At 42.4% G+C, this 17,361-nt stretch overlaps 1 protein-coding gene and 1 non-coding gene across 2 annotated transcripts; both read left to right on the plus strand.

The window, feature by feature from the left end:
- Positions 1-365: 365 nt before the first annotated feature.
- Positions 366-15,435, plus strand: LOC137878234 (transportin-2-like). Its single transcript, XM_068718448.1, has 25 exons — positions 366-437; positions 1,969-2,068; positions 2,623-2,698; positions 3,464-3,613; positions 3,824-3,930; positions 4,679-4,812; positions 5,162-5,243; positions 5,710-5,832; positions 6,104-6,222; positions 6,401-6,461; positions 7,052-7,223; positions 7,385-7,537; positions 8,060-8,285; positions 8,382-8,553; positions 8,709-8,795; positions 9,333-9,440; positions 9,600-9,758; positions 9,870-9,957; positions 10,150-10,248; positions 11,056-11,151; positions 11,262-11,337; positions 11,484-11,583; positions 11,760-11,834; positions 12,237-12,386; positions 12,509-15,435. The coding sequence occupies exons 2-24, from the start codon at positions 1,970-1,972 to the stop codon at positions 12,342-12,344; spliced, it is 2,670 nt and encodes an 889-aa protein (XP_068574549.1). The 5' UTR covers positions 366-437; position 1,969; the 3' UTR covers positions 12,345-12,386; positions 12,509-15,435.
- On the plus strand, positions 1,786-1,856 carry LOC137878781 (small nucleolar RNA SNORD41). Its single transcript, XR_011103643.1, has one exon. It is a non-coding gene; the product is annotated as a small nucleolar RNA SNORD41 (small nucleolar RNA).
- Positions 15,436-17,361: the final 1,926 nt, after the last annotated feature.

Consider the following 17,361-nt stretch of genomic DNA (forward strand, 5'->3'; position numbering starts at 1 on the left):
CTACATTTATAAAATGTAGTACGCATTTCATTTAAACTGAAATGACAACAGTTGAAGACATTTATCATATTCACTTTGATTTGATGAGTTGCAACTGATCAATAATATGATAAAAACAAACCACACCCACATCCTGTAGATACTTATATGAATTATAAGTATATAAATTCACTGTAATGCAATTCAATCCGTACCATTCTTATGTATTTGGTTGTTTGTAGGCCTTTGTGTGTTCTTTTCTGTGCTTAATAATTAACCATTATTTTTAAAAAGAGCAAAGTTCCTCTGTAATCTCGCGTAGTTAGCGAAATGTGTACTGGACGGAAGCCGTCATAGGTCAACTTCAATCGGCGTGCTCATTTGAACAAGAAGAACCGCTACGAGGCACACGGGTGGAGAGCGGCCCAGTACGATAATTCAACTTTCAAGTCAATATTGTATGTATAGTTGTATATACGTTGTACTTTAACTGAACATTTTAGACATATTTTACATCGATCAGACCGCCTCAGCGGGTAAGGTATTCTGATTAAGCGAATTTCAGGTCAAGTGTCCGTTACATAGCATTAGCCTAGCTAGTAGCTTTAGCATTAGCATTGTCAGCCAGAAATAGCTTCAAACGGCTTAGCGGCTAACGCCTGTTTGCGAAACGTGTTCATCAAGTTTAGAGCCATAACTGGCTGCTAACGACGTGTTAACCGCGACACCTTACGTGACTGTTCAGATATTAGTTTATTCCTAAACGATGAGTTGGTACAAGGCGGTGTTTTGATAGTTAGATGGCGGTATTTGCCTATTTTCATGCCGGGCACATTGTGACCATCTCCAGCCTGGAGTTGCCGTGTCGACCAGGCCCCGAGCAAAGAAGGGCAACTTTAATAGCACCGGCATAACGTGTGTAAAGGCATCTCAAATGATAATCAACCAACCGATGAGGTAAATCGTCCACGGACGTTATAATGAAAGTGAACTAACAAATCTAGTTAAATGTAATTGATGCATAAACCGCACGGGCCGCTTAACGATAGCGAGGAGCCGGACATGGAGGCCCCGTTAACATCGCTATAACTTAATCCGTGACAACTTTTCCTCGCACTCTGACCGACCACAATGAGCACGACCCTCTCGGAATAAATCACGAGTTTTCGGGCCCCACGCGCAGTACAAACACGCTGTTTGAGATTTTAAACGAGGGATATTTCGCTACAAAAGTGTTTGTGTAAATTAGACCTGCGGACCGGGTGGGGGTCGGATTAACGTGGAGCGGATAAACCGGGTCACAGAGATTTTAACGGGTCATGTTCTCTTCATGTCCTCGTTTTTTTTAGTTGTTGTTGTTCCACAAGCCGATTTCCAATTATAATGTTTAGGTGTTGGCTGCGAAGGCCAACCACTGCAGCGGTTATCTTATCTCTAAATACCCCTTAACGTTACCTAACTCTTGAGGGCCCATGGCCGCCTTCGACCCGCACCATGTGCACTTTCATCCCCCTGCATGCACCCGAAGGCTTATTTCCTTTTCCTCTTCGACTATTTGGTACATTGGCTGATTTAAGTAAAAGTATCCTTCTGCAAATATTTGACATTTCAGATTATTAAAATGCATTTTTTTGGGTATAAAGTCAGGTAGTAGAGAAGTTCTGCAGATGAGTTTAAAAAGTGTTTTTGCATTAGGAATAGTTGCAGTGTAGGCAGACTTAACTGCATTGAAAGGAGCTTCATACAAAGCTCTCTAGGTTGTTTCCTTTTACATTGCTTTCCTAAAAATAGCTGTGCGTGTGGACTTTGGAGGTGATGCATCCAAAAAAACATCTGACTGCCACTGATGGTGTTTGTATTCATACTGTCTGATCCAGAAACCACCCGCTTACCTATTTGTCCTTAGTTCTACATAGTGATCTATGTAGGGGTGCACTGTAAAACGTGCATATAACTACGTTAATGTGTGTATTAAATTATGTTTTTCAGGATGGAGTGGCAGCCAGATGAGCAGGGACTTCAGCAGGTCCTCCAACTGCTCAAAGACTCGCAGTCGCCCAACACAGTCACACAGAGAGCAGTCCAACAAGTATCCTACTACAGTACAATCTGAGGGTGTGCGTAGGGAAGCTAGTGCTAATTACTCTTGTTTGACTAATGTGATGCATGATTTTAATGCTAGTGCATTTTAATCATTTTTTAGCAGATTTTAATCTGTACCACGCTAAATGTATCGCTACTTCCGCCATGCTATCAAGTTGGAGTGCTCTCCACATTTTACAGATTTTTACTGTACTAGTCCAGAGTGGAGGGGGTGGCCAGTTGTTCAATCTCCGATATCTGACACTTGCGTCAGCTGCAAAGCCTGGGAACAAGTGGAAACAATGTTTCCACTTGTTCAATTGCAGAGAAACCCCTTTTTATGGCAGACATTCAAATCTCTTGACGCATATAGCTGCATTTATGCACACATTGTATTAACAAACTACAAAGATATTATTCGTTGATGTAAATTCTATTTGGGTGAGCCAGCCATAAATATTGGTGATGTTTAATACACTGATGATTCCATGTGGACCTCTGTCATTCTTTTATATACATTTACAATTAGACCAGTGAAATGGTCCTTAACTGTCACGCTAGAAACTTGAACAACTCAACCAATTCCCCGACTTCAACAACTATCTCATCTTTGTTCTCACGCGACTCAAAACCGAAGGTGAGTCGCCAGATGTGTTTCTCCTCTTTCAGCCGTTCATAACGCACTCACTCCATGAATCCATTACATTACGATCATTTAGCAGACGACCAAAGTGACTTACAATTCAGTATCTATATACCGTAGACACAGCTAAGGACACATTGACACATGAGACTAGCTGGAGCCGGGGATCGAACCGCCGACCCTCTGATTGAAAGGCGGCCCTGCTCTCCACTTAGCCGCGGTCACCCATCCACAATCCACAATGATTAAAGTTCCTCTCACACTCCCCGTACACTTAGACAGCTGAATGAACTGTATGTCACAGCGTCTGGACATGATGAAAAACCCAGCTCATTGATTTACGATGATAGATAATGTTCCTATATTTTCTGATCCAGATTTGTCAAGACTGAAATTCATATTACACAAATGAAATATATGAATCCTACATGAAGGACCACCTGATTTAGTTTATTTAGAAGATGAAGATTTGAGCAGAGCCAAACATGATGTACTTTACACTTCTACTTAATAAACCTTAGAGAACAATATAATGAAAATGGCACAAACCAGTAGATTACATTACATGATTGTCTTTGGTTATAGTTAGTTAGCAGTGAAGGGTTTACACTTCAGGTAGGACTGGTACCTGGACCGGTAAAAAAATGGTAAAATCCAGTATATGTCATAACCATGTTCCTAATACACAGACGTTATCTGTGGCCTCTGTTTCTCTCCTAACTTGGTCGTACCTTCCTTCTGTTCACTTCCTCTCCTCAGACGAGCCGACTCGCTCTCTGAGCGGTCTGATACTGAAGAACAATGTCAAGGCCCACTACCAGAACTTCCCCCCGACCGTTGCGGACTTCATCAAGCAGGAGTGTCTCAACAACATCGGTGACCCCTCGCCGCTCATTCGAGCCACCATCGGTGAGTTTTGTGTGTTTTTGTGGCCGTCGTACCTAATGCACCCGGTCCGTACCCACCTCCGGAGATGATGCATAAAACATTTAAAAACACCTGATTGCCTGTGAAGGTTTTTGTATTCATACTGTCTGATCCAGAGCGGTTGCCTTTGCGGCCGCTCCCGGTAATAATGGATCACCGCCTGACGTTCGGTGTCTCTCCCGGCTCCTTTAGGCATCCTGATCACGACCATTTCCTCCAAGGGAGAACTACAAACATGGCCTGAGCTGCTGCCCCAGCTCTGCAACTTGCTCAACTCTGAGGACTACAACACCTGCGAGGTCTGCACTCACCCCGCTCTGCCCTTGTTTTTTTTAATACTCGGAATTACTTAAAGCCACCAAACATCACAACAAGATAGACGTTCCATGTGCCCCACCCAGCGGGAGAGTGAGGGAGGTGTCAGTCTAGCATTGTTCGTACATGCATCCTTGAGGCGAGGAGTGTGCAGATCCTTTGAAAGAAATGGCAGACATCCAAATAATTTCTTTTTATTAAAAACATATTTACATGTAATGGCAGGGATCAAAACATTTTAAGTGACACTCGAAACATTGGGAATCTAATCATTTCTCAAACATCTCTTGGGGGAGTTTATCTTCAACATGGAGTTGGACTTTTGAGTCCGTCTTGCATCTGGACATGATGAAAACCCCAGCTCATTGATTTACAATGATACATAATGTTCCTATATTTTCTGATCCAGATTTGTCATGATGCTGTGTGCTAGACTGTGGCTCTATAATGGTATTTATCGATCTTTTTAAATTGTCGGCTCACACTTCGGAGTCATAAACGCATACTTTTTATCATAGTTGCATCTTTTTGACGCGTAAAAAAAAAATAAGAACGATCTATTGACGGAAAACTGTTTTGCATTTGTGGAAATTAAAAATCAGCCGAAAAAGTGAACTCTGTTGAATGCACTCAGTACCAGTTTAACCCTCTGATGCAGTCTCACTCTCTCCTCTGTGTTCTTGTATGTTTGCGTTTGATTTGACAGCCTCTCTGTGTATGTCCGTGTCTCAGGGCTCATTTGGAGCACTGCAGAAGATCTGTGAGGATTCGTCGGAGCTGCTGGACAGCGACGCTCTGAACAGACCTCTCAACATTATGATACCAAAATTCCTCCAGTTCTTCAAGCACTGCAGCCCCAAGATTAGGTACGGGAGAGAGAGAAGAGACTCATTCTGATTGGTTGTCATTATCATCTGGGCGTGATGCAGAATAACATCTGACTGACTGTGAAGGCGTTTTGTATTCATACTGTCTGATCCAGATAATGTGAGCTTCCTGTCACTCTGACGTTTGACTTGAGAGTTAATGGGATTAAATTAGAAATGCATTTCTCTCTTGGTGCCTCAGTGTTGCCAATCTGTCAAAAGAAATAAGTTTTAACGAAACAAGGTGGCACAACGCCAGACGTTGCCGTTGGTGTATTTAAACATTCTGCATTATAGCACACTGTTCCATCTCTGTGACTCCACTGTTAACATGTTGTATTCGCTGCAGGTCCCATGCCATCGCCTGTGTGAACCAGTTCATCATCGGCAGAGCCCAGGCCCTGATGGACAACATCGACACCTTCATAGAGGTGAGCTGTGTGTTGTGTATAGTGAGGGGAATTGGACTGTATTATTATTTCAATAGCAGACCAGTCTTTTCAGTGTGAAATTATGTTTTTTTATCATTTTTTTGTTTTGTATTTTAAAAAAATTTAAGTGACACTTGAAGCATTTGGGAATCTAATCATTTCTCAAACATCCCTTGGGAGAGTTTATCTTTAACATGGAGCTGGACTTTTAAGTCCGTCTTGCATCTGGACATGATGAAAAACCCAGCTCATTGATTTACAATGATACATAATGTTCCTATATTTTCTGATCCAGATTTGTCAAGACTCTGTGCTAGCTAGTGGTATTCATCGCTCTTTTAAAATTGTCAGCTCACACCTGGGAGTGTTAAACGCATGCTTTTATCATAATCAGAAAAACGATCTGTTGACTGAAAACACGGTTTTTGCATTTGTGGAAATAAAAGTCTCCTCTCTGTCCATCTAGAGCTTGTTTGCGCTGGCAGCAGATGAGGACTCTGAGGTTCGGAAGAACGTGTGCCGAGCTCTGGTCATGCTGCTGGAGGTCCGCATAGACCGCCTCATCCCCCACATGCACAGCATCATCCAGGTAAGTGTTGGACATCTGTGGACCACCTGTGAGACCACCTGAACGTAGTTAGATGTGGGAGAACATGTAGACCACGTTTTTATTTCTTGCATCTGGACATGATGAAAAACCCAGCTCATTGATTTACAATGATACATAATGTTCCTATATTTTCTGATCCAGATTTCTTTCACGGCTCTGTGCTATGATGTTGCACACCCTCAAACTCTATTCATTTTTTTTTGGGATGTTGCCAATCTGAAACTTTGCGTACTTTGCTCCTCTCCTGCAGTACATGCTACAGAGAACCCAGGACCCTGATGAGAACGTGGCCCTGGAGGCCTGCGAGTTCTGGCTGACTTTAGCAGAGCAGCCCATCTGTAAGGAGATGCTGTCTGGACACCTGGTGCAGTGAGTAGCATATTAACTACTGATGGTGAAATGTGTGTTCTGTGTTATAATACATTGTATTCCAACCTGTTTTTATACTGTGAAAGCTGTGGTTGTCGCCATTAAAAATCAACTTGTACTTGAGGTTTGTCGGCTGTTTTAACCAAGCCAGTCTCCTCCTTCTCCCCCCTTGATGTAGACTGACACCTATCTTGGTAAATGGGATGAAGTATTCAGAAATAGACATCATTCTATTAAAGGTGAGCTCTCTTTGTTTTCATACAGAAAATATACCGTTTGTGTTATGAATTGGTGTCTTTCGATAATCATGTTAATTTAATGAGAACATCTTCAACACGGAGTCTGACGTTTAGGTCCGTCTTGCATCTGGACATGATGAAAACCCCAGCTCATTGATTTACGATGATACATAATGTTCCTATATTTTCTGATCCAGATTTGTCAAGACTCTGTGTAGGATTCATCTATTAGAGTTGTGTAATATGCATTTCAAGCACTAGGTGGTTTTCTGATCCCGGCCCTCAGCCTATTTAGTTAGTACTGGTAATCACAGGTTGACCTGGTTAGAGGGGCAAACAATGTTCAGACAACTTTGTGTGGCGACATTTGTTTACATTTTGTTACCGAACTTATTGGAAGTGGTGGACACTTACTGAACACCGGTGGCAAAATCTACGCCATGATATAAAGTAATGATAACTTTGTCTAGTTTCTCTGAGCACAAGTCCAAACCATCAAGATCAATGAGAACTGTCTTTAAAAGTGTGTCTCATAAAGAACCCGTGATGATGTGGCTGAAGTAAAACTCCTGTGTGTGTGTTTTGTCCAGGGGGACGTAGAGGAGGACGAGGCGGTACCAGACAGTGATCAGGACATCAAGCCCCGTTTCCACAAGTCGCGCACCGTCACCCTGCAGCACGAAGGAGGCGAGGACGAGGAGGGCGAGGACAACGACGACGACGACGATGACGACGACGACACGCTGTCGGACTGGAACCTTCGTAAGTGATCGAGAAATGCTCTTACAGAGGAGATGTGGAATAGGAGCATTCTGGTGATGCAAGATGGGCAAAATGTTACAAGGGCCTCTTTCCTGCAGGCTGTGCGTTAATTATCAGGTCGGGGGTTTAGGAATGACTGGACTCTTTCTTTTACGATGTAGGGAAGTGTTCCGCCGCAGCACTGGACGTGCTCGCAAACGTGTTCCGCGACGACCTGTTGCCCCACCTCCTGCCGCTCTTGAAAGGCCTGCTCTTCCACCCCGACTGGGTCATCAAGGAGTCTGGCATCCTGGTTCTGGGGGCCATAGCTGAGGGTGAGACTGACCGGACTAGATGTCTCTCACAAACCACTGATTTTGTTATCTGACATCCCACAAGTTAGCTGTGTTCAGTCCCTGTTGTAAATGTCTTGACTTGTATTTTTGTTTCTGGGTGATTTTTGTTGATTGTGTTCCATGTTAAACATTGAAGTGACATTTTAATAAAACAACGTGAGCCTTAATTTTTAAAAAAAATATAATTTGGACGAGCAGCAGGCGTATCCACAGGCTGAGTATCTTCAATATGTAGTTGGACTTTTAAGTCAGTCTTGCATCTGGAAATGATGAAACACCCAGCTCATTGATTTACAATGATACCTTTTGTTCCTATATTTTCTGATCCAGTTTTGTCAAGGCTGTTGCTCAGTAGTGGTATTTGTAGCCCTTTTTTTTTTTTGCACTTACTTTTATCATAGTTGTCTTTTTAACACGTGTAAATCTGTGATTATCTTTTTTCTTTTTTTTTTTAACTTGTCTTTCTCCTTGTTGTCGTTCTCTCCTCTCTCCATGCCTCAGGCTGCATGCAGGGCATGGTGCCCTACCTGCCCGAGCTGATTCCCCACCTCATCCAGTGTCTATGTGACAAAAAGGCCCTGGTGCGCTCCATTGCCTGCTGGACCCTGAGTCGCTATGCACACTGGGTGGTCTCTCAGCCCCCCGACTCCTACCTCAAACCCCTTATGACGGAGCTTCTTAAACGCATCCTGGACGGCAACAAGAGGGTGCAAGAGGCTGCGTGCAGGTGAGCACATCGGTTCATGTATCGACCGTAGTCTGGCAGAACTACATCACTGGATATAAATATTGACTCGTCCCTCCATCTTGGTTTTTCTGTCAGTGCGTTTGCCACCCTGGAGGAGGAGGCGTGCACAGAGCTGGTGCCCTACCTGAGCTTCATCCTGGACACGCTGGTGTTTGCCTTTGGGAAGTACCAGCACAAGAATCTCCTCATTCTCTACGATGCCATAGGAACCCTAGCGGACTCAGTGGGCCACCACCTCAATCAGCCTGTGAGTGAAATATATAGACCTGCGAGATCATGCTTTAGACCAGATCACTTATAAAATAAATATAAATAACCTATAAATAGGTTTGATAGTTGAACCGCTGCTAATAGAATTGCACTTCATTGGATTTAAAGGAATTTATTGATATTGTTTTTTAGGAGTACATTGAGAAGTTGATGCCCCCCCTCATTGCCAAGTGGAACGAGCTGAAAGACGAAGACAAGGATCTCTTCCCGCTTCTAGAGGTGAGAAGTTGTTTTAAGTGATTTAAAGAAATCACTGAAGTGACACTCGAAACATTGGGAATCTAATTATTTCTCAAACATCTCTTGGGGGAGTTTGTCTTTAACATGGAGTTGGACTTTTGAGTCCGTCTTGCATCTGGACATGATGAAAACCCCAGCTCATTGATTTACAATGATACATAATGTTCCTATATTTTCTGATCCAGATTTGTCAAGATGCTGTGTGCTAAACTGGCTCTATAGTGGTATTTATCACTCTTTTTAAATGGTGTTAAACGCATACTTTTATTATAGTTGTGTCTTTTTGACACATAAAAATAAGAGGAAAGATGAAGCTTTGCTTCAGTTTTATTATCTGATGCAGTCACACTCTCTCCTGTGTTCTTGTATGTTTGATTTGACCATCGGTGATTTTTATTCAGTCACATTTTCCTGACTCACATTGGGTTTAGATTATGTCTGAGCTTTAAAATTGGGGAAACATCCCAGCCACACATGTTGCCCATGTGTAACTATAGTCATCTTTGTTTTCCCCAGTGTCTGTCATCGGTAGCTACCGCCCTGCAGAGTGGCTTTCTGCCTTACTGTGAGCCCGTCTATCAGCGCTGTGTCACTCTAGTCCAGAAGACGCTAGCTCAGGCTATGGTGAGCACACACACACACACACACACACACACACACACACACACACACACACACACACACACACACACACAAACACAAACACAAAAGACATGTGTTGTGTATTCGGTGATCAATTTTCAGCTGAGCAGAAGATAAAAGTTCTCTGCCCCGTCCGTTCAGATGTACAACCAGCATCCAGACCAGTATGAGGCTCCTGACAAGGACTTCATGATCGTTGCCTTGGATCTGCTGAGCGGCCTGGCGGAGGGTTTGGGGGCTCATGTGGAACAGCTGGTGGCCCGCTCAAACATCATGACTCTGCTTTTCCAATGCATGCAGGTATGAGTGCAGTTTCTTTTTATAGATGGGATAAAAACGGAACCATACGTATGCCGTTTCATTTGAATTTAGACGTATTTACAACACTAAGGGGTCTGGTTTGCGTTGCAGGATACTATGCCCGAGGTGAGGCAAAGCTCCTTCGCTCTGCTGGGTGATCTAACCAAGGCGTGCTTCCTCCATGTGAAGCCCTGCATTGGTGAGTGTGCACAGAGCACCGATTGTGCGATACCTGCTGTAGCCATAGATTGTCCCAAGTCTTTAGTGAGAGTCTGCGAGGTTATAAAAGAACTGCATGTGCGTCAGTGATTGGATGTCATTCTGTCTGTATTGTAACCTGTGTGTGTGTGTGTGTGTGTGTGTGTGTGTGTGTGTGTGTCCTCCCTCCCAGCTGAGTTCATGCCCATCCTGGGGCTCAACCTGAACCCAGAGTTTATCTCGGTGTGCAACAACGCCACCTGGGCCATCGGAGAGATCTCCATGCAAATGGGTGAGAAAGCAGGTCGCGCTTACTGTCGCTGCGTTTTTGGTTTGTTTCCCTGAAAACAAGTGCTCAGTATCTGGATATGATGAAACATCCAGCTCATTGACACACAATGATACATTTTGTTCCTATATTTTCTGATCCAGATACTCGCGCTGCGCTAGGTGGCACAGTTGAGTTGTTTGCCGTCTGGAGTCTGCAGGTTTACACACGTCTGCAGTTCTGTGCAAACCTCACTATGCTGGCACATAGGGCGGGGCAGGATTGGGGAAATCAAATAACCCTATATTTTTGACAGACTTGTCGGGGTGACTATTCCTAAGTTTGAGATTTTTGATAATTATCAGTAATGTAAACACCTACAACAGTCTGGTAAGTTCAGTACATTATATCACATCACTAAACTGTAATGCAACCTTTAAAACCAGGAAAAGACAACACTTATGCCATTTATGAAATATTGCAATATCCAAAATCTAAGTCAATATCTAGTCTGATATCACAATATTGATATATTGTGTGAACCTTGTGTCTAGTCAGCCCAGTGACACATTGACATCCTGACAGGCACAAGTGTCAGTATGTCTTTGCCTCAACTTGATAACGATGTGGCAGTTGTCGTAATTATTACATACATCCTGTCAAACAGGTAAATGTATCCTCACAGCGAAAGAACAGAACGTTGCTCATTCTGGAACAGAATGTTGCTCATTCTGGAACAGCAATCATTAAACCAAACCCCCCCCCCCATCTCAGGAAGCCTGTTGTGCAAGTGTCAAATCTATTTGAACTGTGTTCTTGGTGTTTGTCTAGGTGCAGAGATGCAGCCCTATGTGGGCATGGTTCTGCCACACCTGGTGGAGATCATCAATCGACCCAACACACCCAAGACTTTGCTGGAAAACACAGGTGCACAAACGGTCGCGCATACTCTGCACAAGTTGGAACATGGGCTTTAAAGATGGGAGTGTCTGGGGGAGTTGAGGTGAATTGTTTTTCTTGTGTCTCCCTGTGCGCAGCCATTACGATTGGCCGACTGGGTTACGTCTGCCCCCAAGAAGTTGCTCCACAGCTGCAGCAATTCATTCGACCGTGGTGAGGTTATCATCCTTTTATTAAGAAATATACAGTTTAGGAAAGAGGACGTGATCGGAAAAAAACATAATTTAATCCGATCATAAAGGCCCCGAGCAACCAAACTACTGAATTAATGTGTTCCGCTTTTGTCTCGTCCTTCCCAGGTGCACATCGTTGAGGAATATCAGAGATAACGAGGAGAAGGACTCGGCCTTCAGGGGAATCTGCGTGATGATCGGCGTCAACCCCGCAGGAGTGGTGCAGGTGAGGTGATCCACTCTGAAGCTGTTGAGGCTACAGGGCCTGTTCTGGAGATGATGAAACACCCAGCTCATTGATAAAGCAGTGATACATTTAGTTCCCAAATGAACTTTTCTGATCCTGTGACTTTTTCGTCCTGAGCTCTGAACATGCTAGTAACGAGAACCTTCTCTGTCCAGGACTTCATCTTCTTCTGTGACGCCGTGGCCTCGTGGGTCAACCCCAAGGAAGACCTGAGAGACATGTTTTATAAGGTGAGTGTCTCATCAAAAAGACTTCCGTCGTTACCCGTACCTTTATGTTAATGGACTAATGTTGTCAATAAAATGCTCCTCCACTATGTGCAATGCTTGCTCGCCACACTCCATGATGATCACTTAACAGACATTCGAAATCTGATTTCACGGTGCGGAATATCTTTTTTTAAGCCTGAGAAGTGTGTGCAGAGCTCGCTGTTGGTGGAGAGCATTTTTTATTTTTTTTGTCAACACAAAAACGGGGACATTTTCCCTTTTCAGAACAGCATAAGTGAATTCACAATCTCATTTAAGTCGAGCCAAAACAGTCAATTGCTTAAACCCACTATTTTCAAAATATTCACATACATCACAGTTTAATCAGCCCCCCGTGATGGTTTTCTGTTTTCTTCTCCCAAGATCTTGCATGGCTTCAAGGACCAGGTTGGAGAAGAGAACTGGCAGCAGTTCTCAGAGCAGTTCCCTCCTCTGTTAAAGGAGCGCCTGTCGGCCTGCTACGGTGTCTAACCCAACCTCCTCCTTGTCCACACAGGACACCAAACCTGTTAGGTATGTTCAGCAAACATGCAACGATCACACCTTTTTATCCCGTGAAGCATTCATATGAGCTCTACATTTACTCCCATGATGTCGTTTTAATCTGTTCTCCCTCTGTTTTGTCTTGTCCCCAGGTTAATGTAGGGGAGGGTAACTGGGGAACTCATTGCACTGCCCAGATTGTGGGGAGAAACCAGAGCTGGAGGGATGTGACTGGCCTTGTGACCCTCCACTTAGCGGATGGCCTCCTTTCCCCCTGCGCCCTGTGTGTCTCTCTGAGGGAGGGGAGGGTGGTGGGTGTGGGAGGGTAAACTGGGGATATACATATACCTCTGGGATTAAACGCCTCACTAAATCCAACGCACTCTAAAGTGACTTTCGCCAACAGCACCGCAGGAATCCTAGCTAGGTGAGGGCAAAAAAAAAAGAAGAGGGTCGGCTTTGACCGCCCCCCCCGTCCTCGATTTTGATTATTCTGTTAAGATAGCTGACGGCTGGGAGGGAAGGGGTGGGAGGGGGGGAGGTGGCAGATAGGTACATATAAAAAAAAAAAAGGAATTATCTGAACCAGCATAGGGTGCCACAGTCCCAAATACCACAATGCACGAAGTCCGTAGACTCGCACATGTAGACATGTTTAAACGGGCTGAGGGCAGAGGCTAAACACAAACACACGAGACGCTTTTACTACGTAACAATGCAGGAATTGTGCACAGATTGTTTGCACCTTTTACGGCGAAATTGCATAAACCATTTGGTGTGCATACACACATGGGTCTTTCTCTTTACATGTACATTTAGCAGAAATAATTTTCTTCCTCTTACCTCAGTTTCTGAATTCCTCTCGAATCATAGGTGTCTTTTATTTCCCCCCCCTCTCTCTCATTTGAGGCAAAAAAAAAAAAAAAAGTTGCAGTAGGTTCGTCCTCTAAGGTTTTACCACCGCAGTACCAAGTTATTGCATGGCATTTGATCACCTCTTAAGTGACGCATGTTTAAGTGAATGTCTGTCTTGTTGCTTACTTTGTTTATGACATTGTTGTCGTCTGTATAGGGAGGCTGCCATAATTTGAAGCTGTCAGGTGCTTGGTTCGTTTGTCCTCCCAGTCGTGCATATTGTCCGATCGGTGTCCCTTTTTAGTTTAAAGGAGGCCGCGTGTGTGTGAAGACCAACTTTAGGTAGATTAACACAGGAATCCGCTTAACTCTCTGCAACAAGAGTTCAAATACTGTAGGCAAGTCGAGAATCCTTTTTGCTGCTGCTGCTTCGTTTTAAGACTTTACGAAACAAACTTAATGTGAGCGATAAGACATCACCAAGAATGAATTGATTCTTACTGATATAAATGCACTTTTTCTTTTTGTAAGAAATTTAGAATTTCAAATGTAAGACAAACGGTAATATACTGATCTTGAGACAGTTTTTTTTTTTTTTTTTTTTTTTTTTTTTTTTTGATAAGTGATTTTAGGACTGTTTAATGATTTGCTAAAGTAAGCGTAATGATGATAATGGTAAGCAATGGGGAATATGACTAGGTAAGACTTGAGGCCTCTTAACATAGTTAGTTTTATAATGTAGCTCCTCCTAAAAATGTATTGAATAGGATTCAAGGGGAGGCCGACATCTTAATTGCAGTATTTTGAATCCGTGTCTGTTCGAGTGTCCCTGTCTTTCTCGCCAAAGCGTTTTTGTTAAACAATGGCTGCTTGAGCCATCAAGGCGTCTCCTGGTCACGATCATTGCATGCTTTTTCAACGAGTCTTGCTCCCTTTTTTTTAAGTCATTTTATAACGGGTCAATTTGGAGGGATCTACCTTTATTATAAGAGCTTTATCAATGGCATTGCAACTCGCTGCTGGACTAATAAGGTACTTCTTCCAGCTTTCGATCAAACTAGTGATTGCCGATGCCATATGTTCACCCGTTGATACTGTGTAGGATTTGCCTGGGAATACACTGACTGAGTCCTAATAGTTCTCCCCTGACACTGGTTAGCTTATGTGAGAGAGTGGTGGTCTTTTGTCCAGCTTTATCTTTTAGTCATTGTTCATAGTGGACGCTTGTAATGGAAGTGTGTATGGCTGTTTTTGCCTGTTGCTGTTTTACTATAAAGGTGTGTACTCGAGTACTGCTTAGATGTAATTTTTGCACCAGCGCTACAATAAAGTTATGTCTTCGGGGCGTAGTTTGAGTCATGCCTGAGTATCAACACTTGTCTGCTAGTTAAAGTTTTATTGCTGTTTTCGCAAATCTCCTGAAATGAAGGCCGTCACTGAAGGAAACCAGCAGAATTGGTTCCCTCCTGAATATCGGCTCACATCAATAATTATGTATTTTATAAAGTAAAGAGTGATGTGTCCAACCCCCCCCGCCCGCCCGCCCTTCCCACAGGGCGGCTACTGACGGCATCTTATCCAGGTTTAACTGGGAGGCAAGCTTTGAGATTTGAGGCTGATTATAGGCTGCACAGATCAGCTCTGGGAGCAGCAACTGGTGAAGTTCAGCCGCAAATAATTGGTTAAAAAGTTGAGGCTTCACTACTCCCCGCCATGTTGCGATACACTAAGCTCTATACAGAAGTAAATTTAAATGAGAGTTGGCCACAGGTTGTTTTTTTATTTTATTTTTTATTTTTTTATTATGTTCATATGACGGTTTTGTTTTTATTAATTAATTTATTTTTTTATTTTTTTGTGCTCCAGTGCACAAATTCTTTTGGACTTTAAAAGTTTTTTTTTTTTCCTTTTTTATTCTTTTTGTTTAAAGAATTCTTTTGTTTTCGTTGTTTTATAGCGGACGATTTGATTATGTCAAAGTTGACGTTGTGGTTGGACTGAAGGAGAGTCGGTGCTTGGTGCATATACCTTTAGGGAAGAATGTGGAAAACTAATTCATAACTTTGTTTCAATCTGATATCAAGGCTGGCAATTGAATTTGATGTAGTACCTTTTTTTTCTTTTTTTTTTTGCTCAACTGTGGTGCAGGTTGGATGTTATCTGATGTATCCCTTTTTATTTAATTTTTTGTGAATAGGGGAAATAAACATTTTTTTTCTATTAACCTTTTGAGTCGTCTGAACGTTTTGTTCCACTGAATCTTTTGAGTCCGACAGGAAACATCTTAAACATAGATAACATCGCTTCCTTGTGAGCGAGGAATGTTTCTCGTCTCTGGAACTCGATGCACGTTAGAGACTAAAAGCTGATGATCAGTTAGATTAGACCAATGAAAGCTTATTAAAGTCTGACCATGTAGAGCTACGCTAATGGCCGCGATGTAGAACATTCTGATTTGTGCAATGTTCATGGCCTTTCAACGTTTTCTTCTCACAAGGAATATCAAAGCTGTTAAGTTTTGTAAAAATTAGAACCAGTTCAGCCAACCATGTAACAAACTGCTCGGGAAGGATTTTAGAAATTCCGAGTAATAAGAGTGTTTTCTGTGCATCATTCATGTTCTAGTTCCAAATTCAGCAAAATGTGAGTATTTTTCACACAAATGCATGTCCTACTGTAGTCCGTTCACCCTCTACAGTTTACATAGAAATAGCACTGGTAACACAATATTGTTTTACATTAATGGGATTTAACTCTCTGAGCAAATGGGCCAATTACATTTAAGAAATTGTGCAAAGTATTTCTGCCGATAGTTTTTTTTTTTTTTTCTTCTCACGGTTGTAAAACATTTTGACTTTGATTCCTCTATTGGACTAAGGCAGTTCTTCCAGTAGTCGGGCTTCAAAAGATGACTTTTAAACGGATTATATGTTCACACCTATGTTTGATTAGCAGTGTTTGTTGTGCAAACGATCACTTGATTGTGAAAGACGAGATTATCTTATTGGATCTCAGACATGTCTGCAGATTATATTATGACAGTTGTTTTGCTTGTCAAAAATGCTGTTCTGAATAACACACCCTCTGCATGTATCCGTGCTAAAGTGTAAGTTGCAAGGTATAAAAGCAACTTTAAATAGTCGATCGCACATGAACGTCATAAAATGTAAGAAGTGTGAGGCGGCGATGGCGACTAAATTAATGTCTTTTTTTAGGTTCAAAATCTGCCCACTCTTCTCCGCTTGTTGCATTGTGGGTAATGTAGCAGCCAATTTTTGACTGTGAAGAAGTAAGTGTGGGATAAAAAATAAAGACCTGATCTTTGGTTTTGTTGCATTGACTGCACCACATATTTACTCTCTATATATTTATCAATAAATATTCACCATTTTGTTATTGCACTCTTTTTTTTTTTTTTTTTTTAACATGTTCCTTGTAAGGATTTCAGTTGGAGGCACATTCAATCATTTCATGAAATGTACAATGAATTATTAAATTTACTGTAATGTGATTTCTTTGAAAAGAACTATACATACATACACACACACACACACACACACACACACACACACACACACACACACACACACACACACACACACACACACACACACACACACACACACACACACACACTGCCTTGCATAAGTATTCACCCCCCTTGGACTTTTCTACATTTTGTCATGGTATAACCACAGATTAAAATGTATTTCATTGGGATTTTAAGTAATGGACCAACACAAAATAGTCCATTTGGAAGTGGGGGGAAATATTACATGGATTTCAAAATTATTTACAAATAAAAATCTGAAAAGTGTTGAGTGCATATGTATTCACCCACTTTACTGTGAAACCCCTAACAAAGATCTGGTGCGACCAATTGTCTTCACAACTCACATGATTAGTACATAGTCCATGGTCCACCTGTCTGCAATGTAACCTCAGTATAAATACACCTGTTCTGTGAAGGCCTCAGAGTTTGTTAGAGAGCATTACTGAACAAACAGCATCATGAAGACCAAGGAGCTCACCAAACAGCTCAGGGATAAAGCTGTGGCGAAGTATGAAGCAAGGTTAGGTTATAAAAGAATATCCCAAGCTTTGAACATCTCACGGAGCACCATAAAATCCATCATCAGCAAATGGAAAT

Source organism: Cebidichthys violaceus, unplaced genomic scaffold (assembly GCF_023349555.1).
Source record: "Cebidichthys violaceus isolate CVI_PGR_0920_01 unplaced genomic scaffold, fCebVio1.0.p SCAF_23, whole genome shotgun sequence".
Classification (NCBI taxonomy): domain Eukaryota; kingdom Metazoa; phylum Chordata; class Actinopteri; order Perciformes; family Stichaeidae; genus Cebidichthys; species Cebidichthys violaceus.

Bases quoted from the DNA above. Each gene is read 5' to 3' on its own strand.
- LOC137878234 (XM_068718448.1), top strand. From the start codon at position 1,970: ATGGAGTGGCAGCCAGATGAGCAGGGACTTCAGCAGGTCCTCCAACTG. The intron at 3,614-3,823 runs GTGAGTTTTGTG...CGGCTCCTTTAG, and splicing joins GCTCATTCGAGCCACCATCG to GCATCCTGATCACGACCATT. The intron at 6,462-7,051 runs GTGAGCTCTCTT...TGTTTTGTCCAG, and splicing joins TAGACATCATTCTATTAAAG to GGGGACGTAGAGGAGGACGA.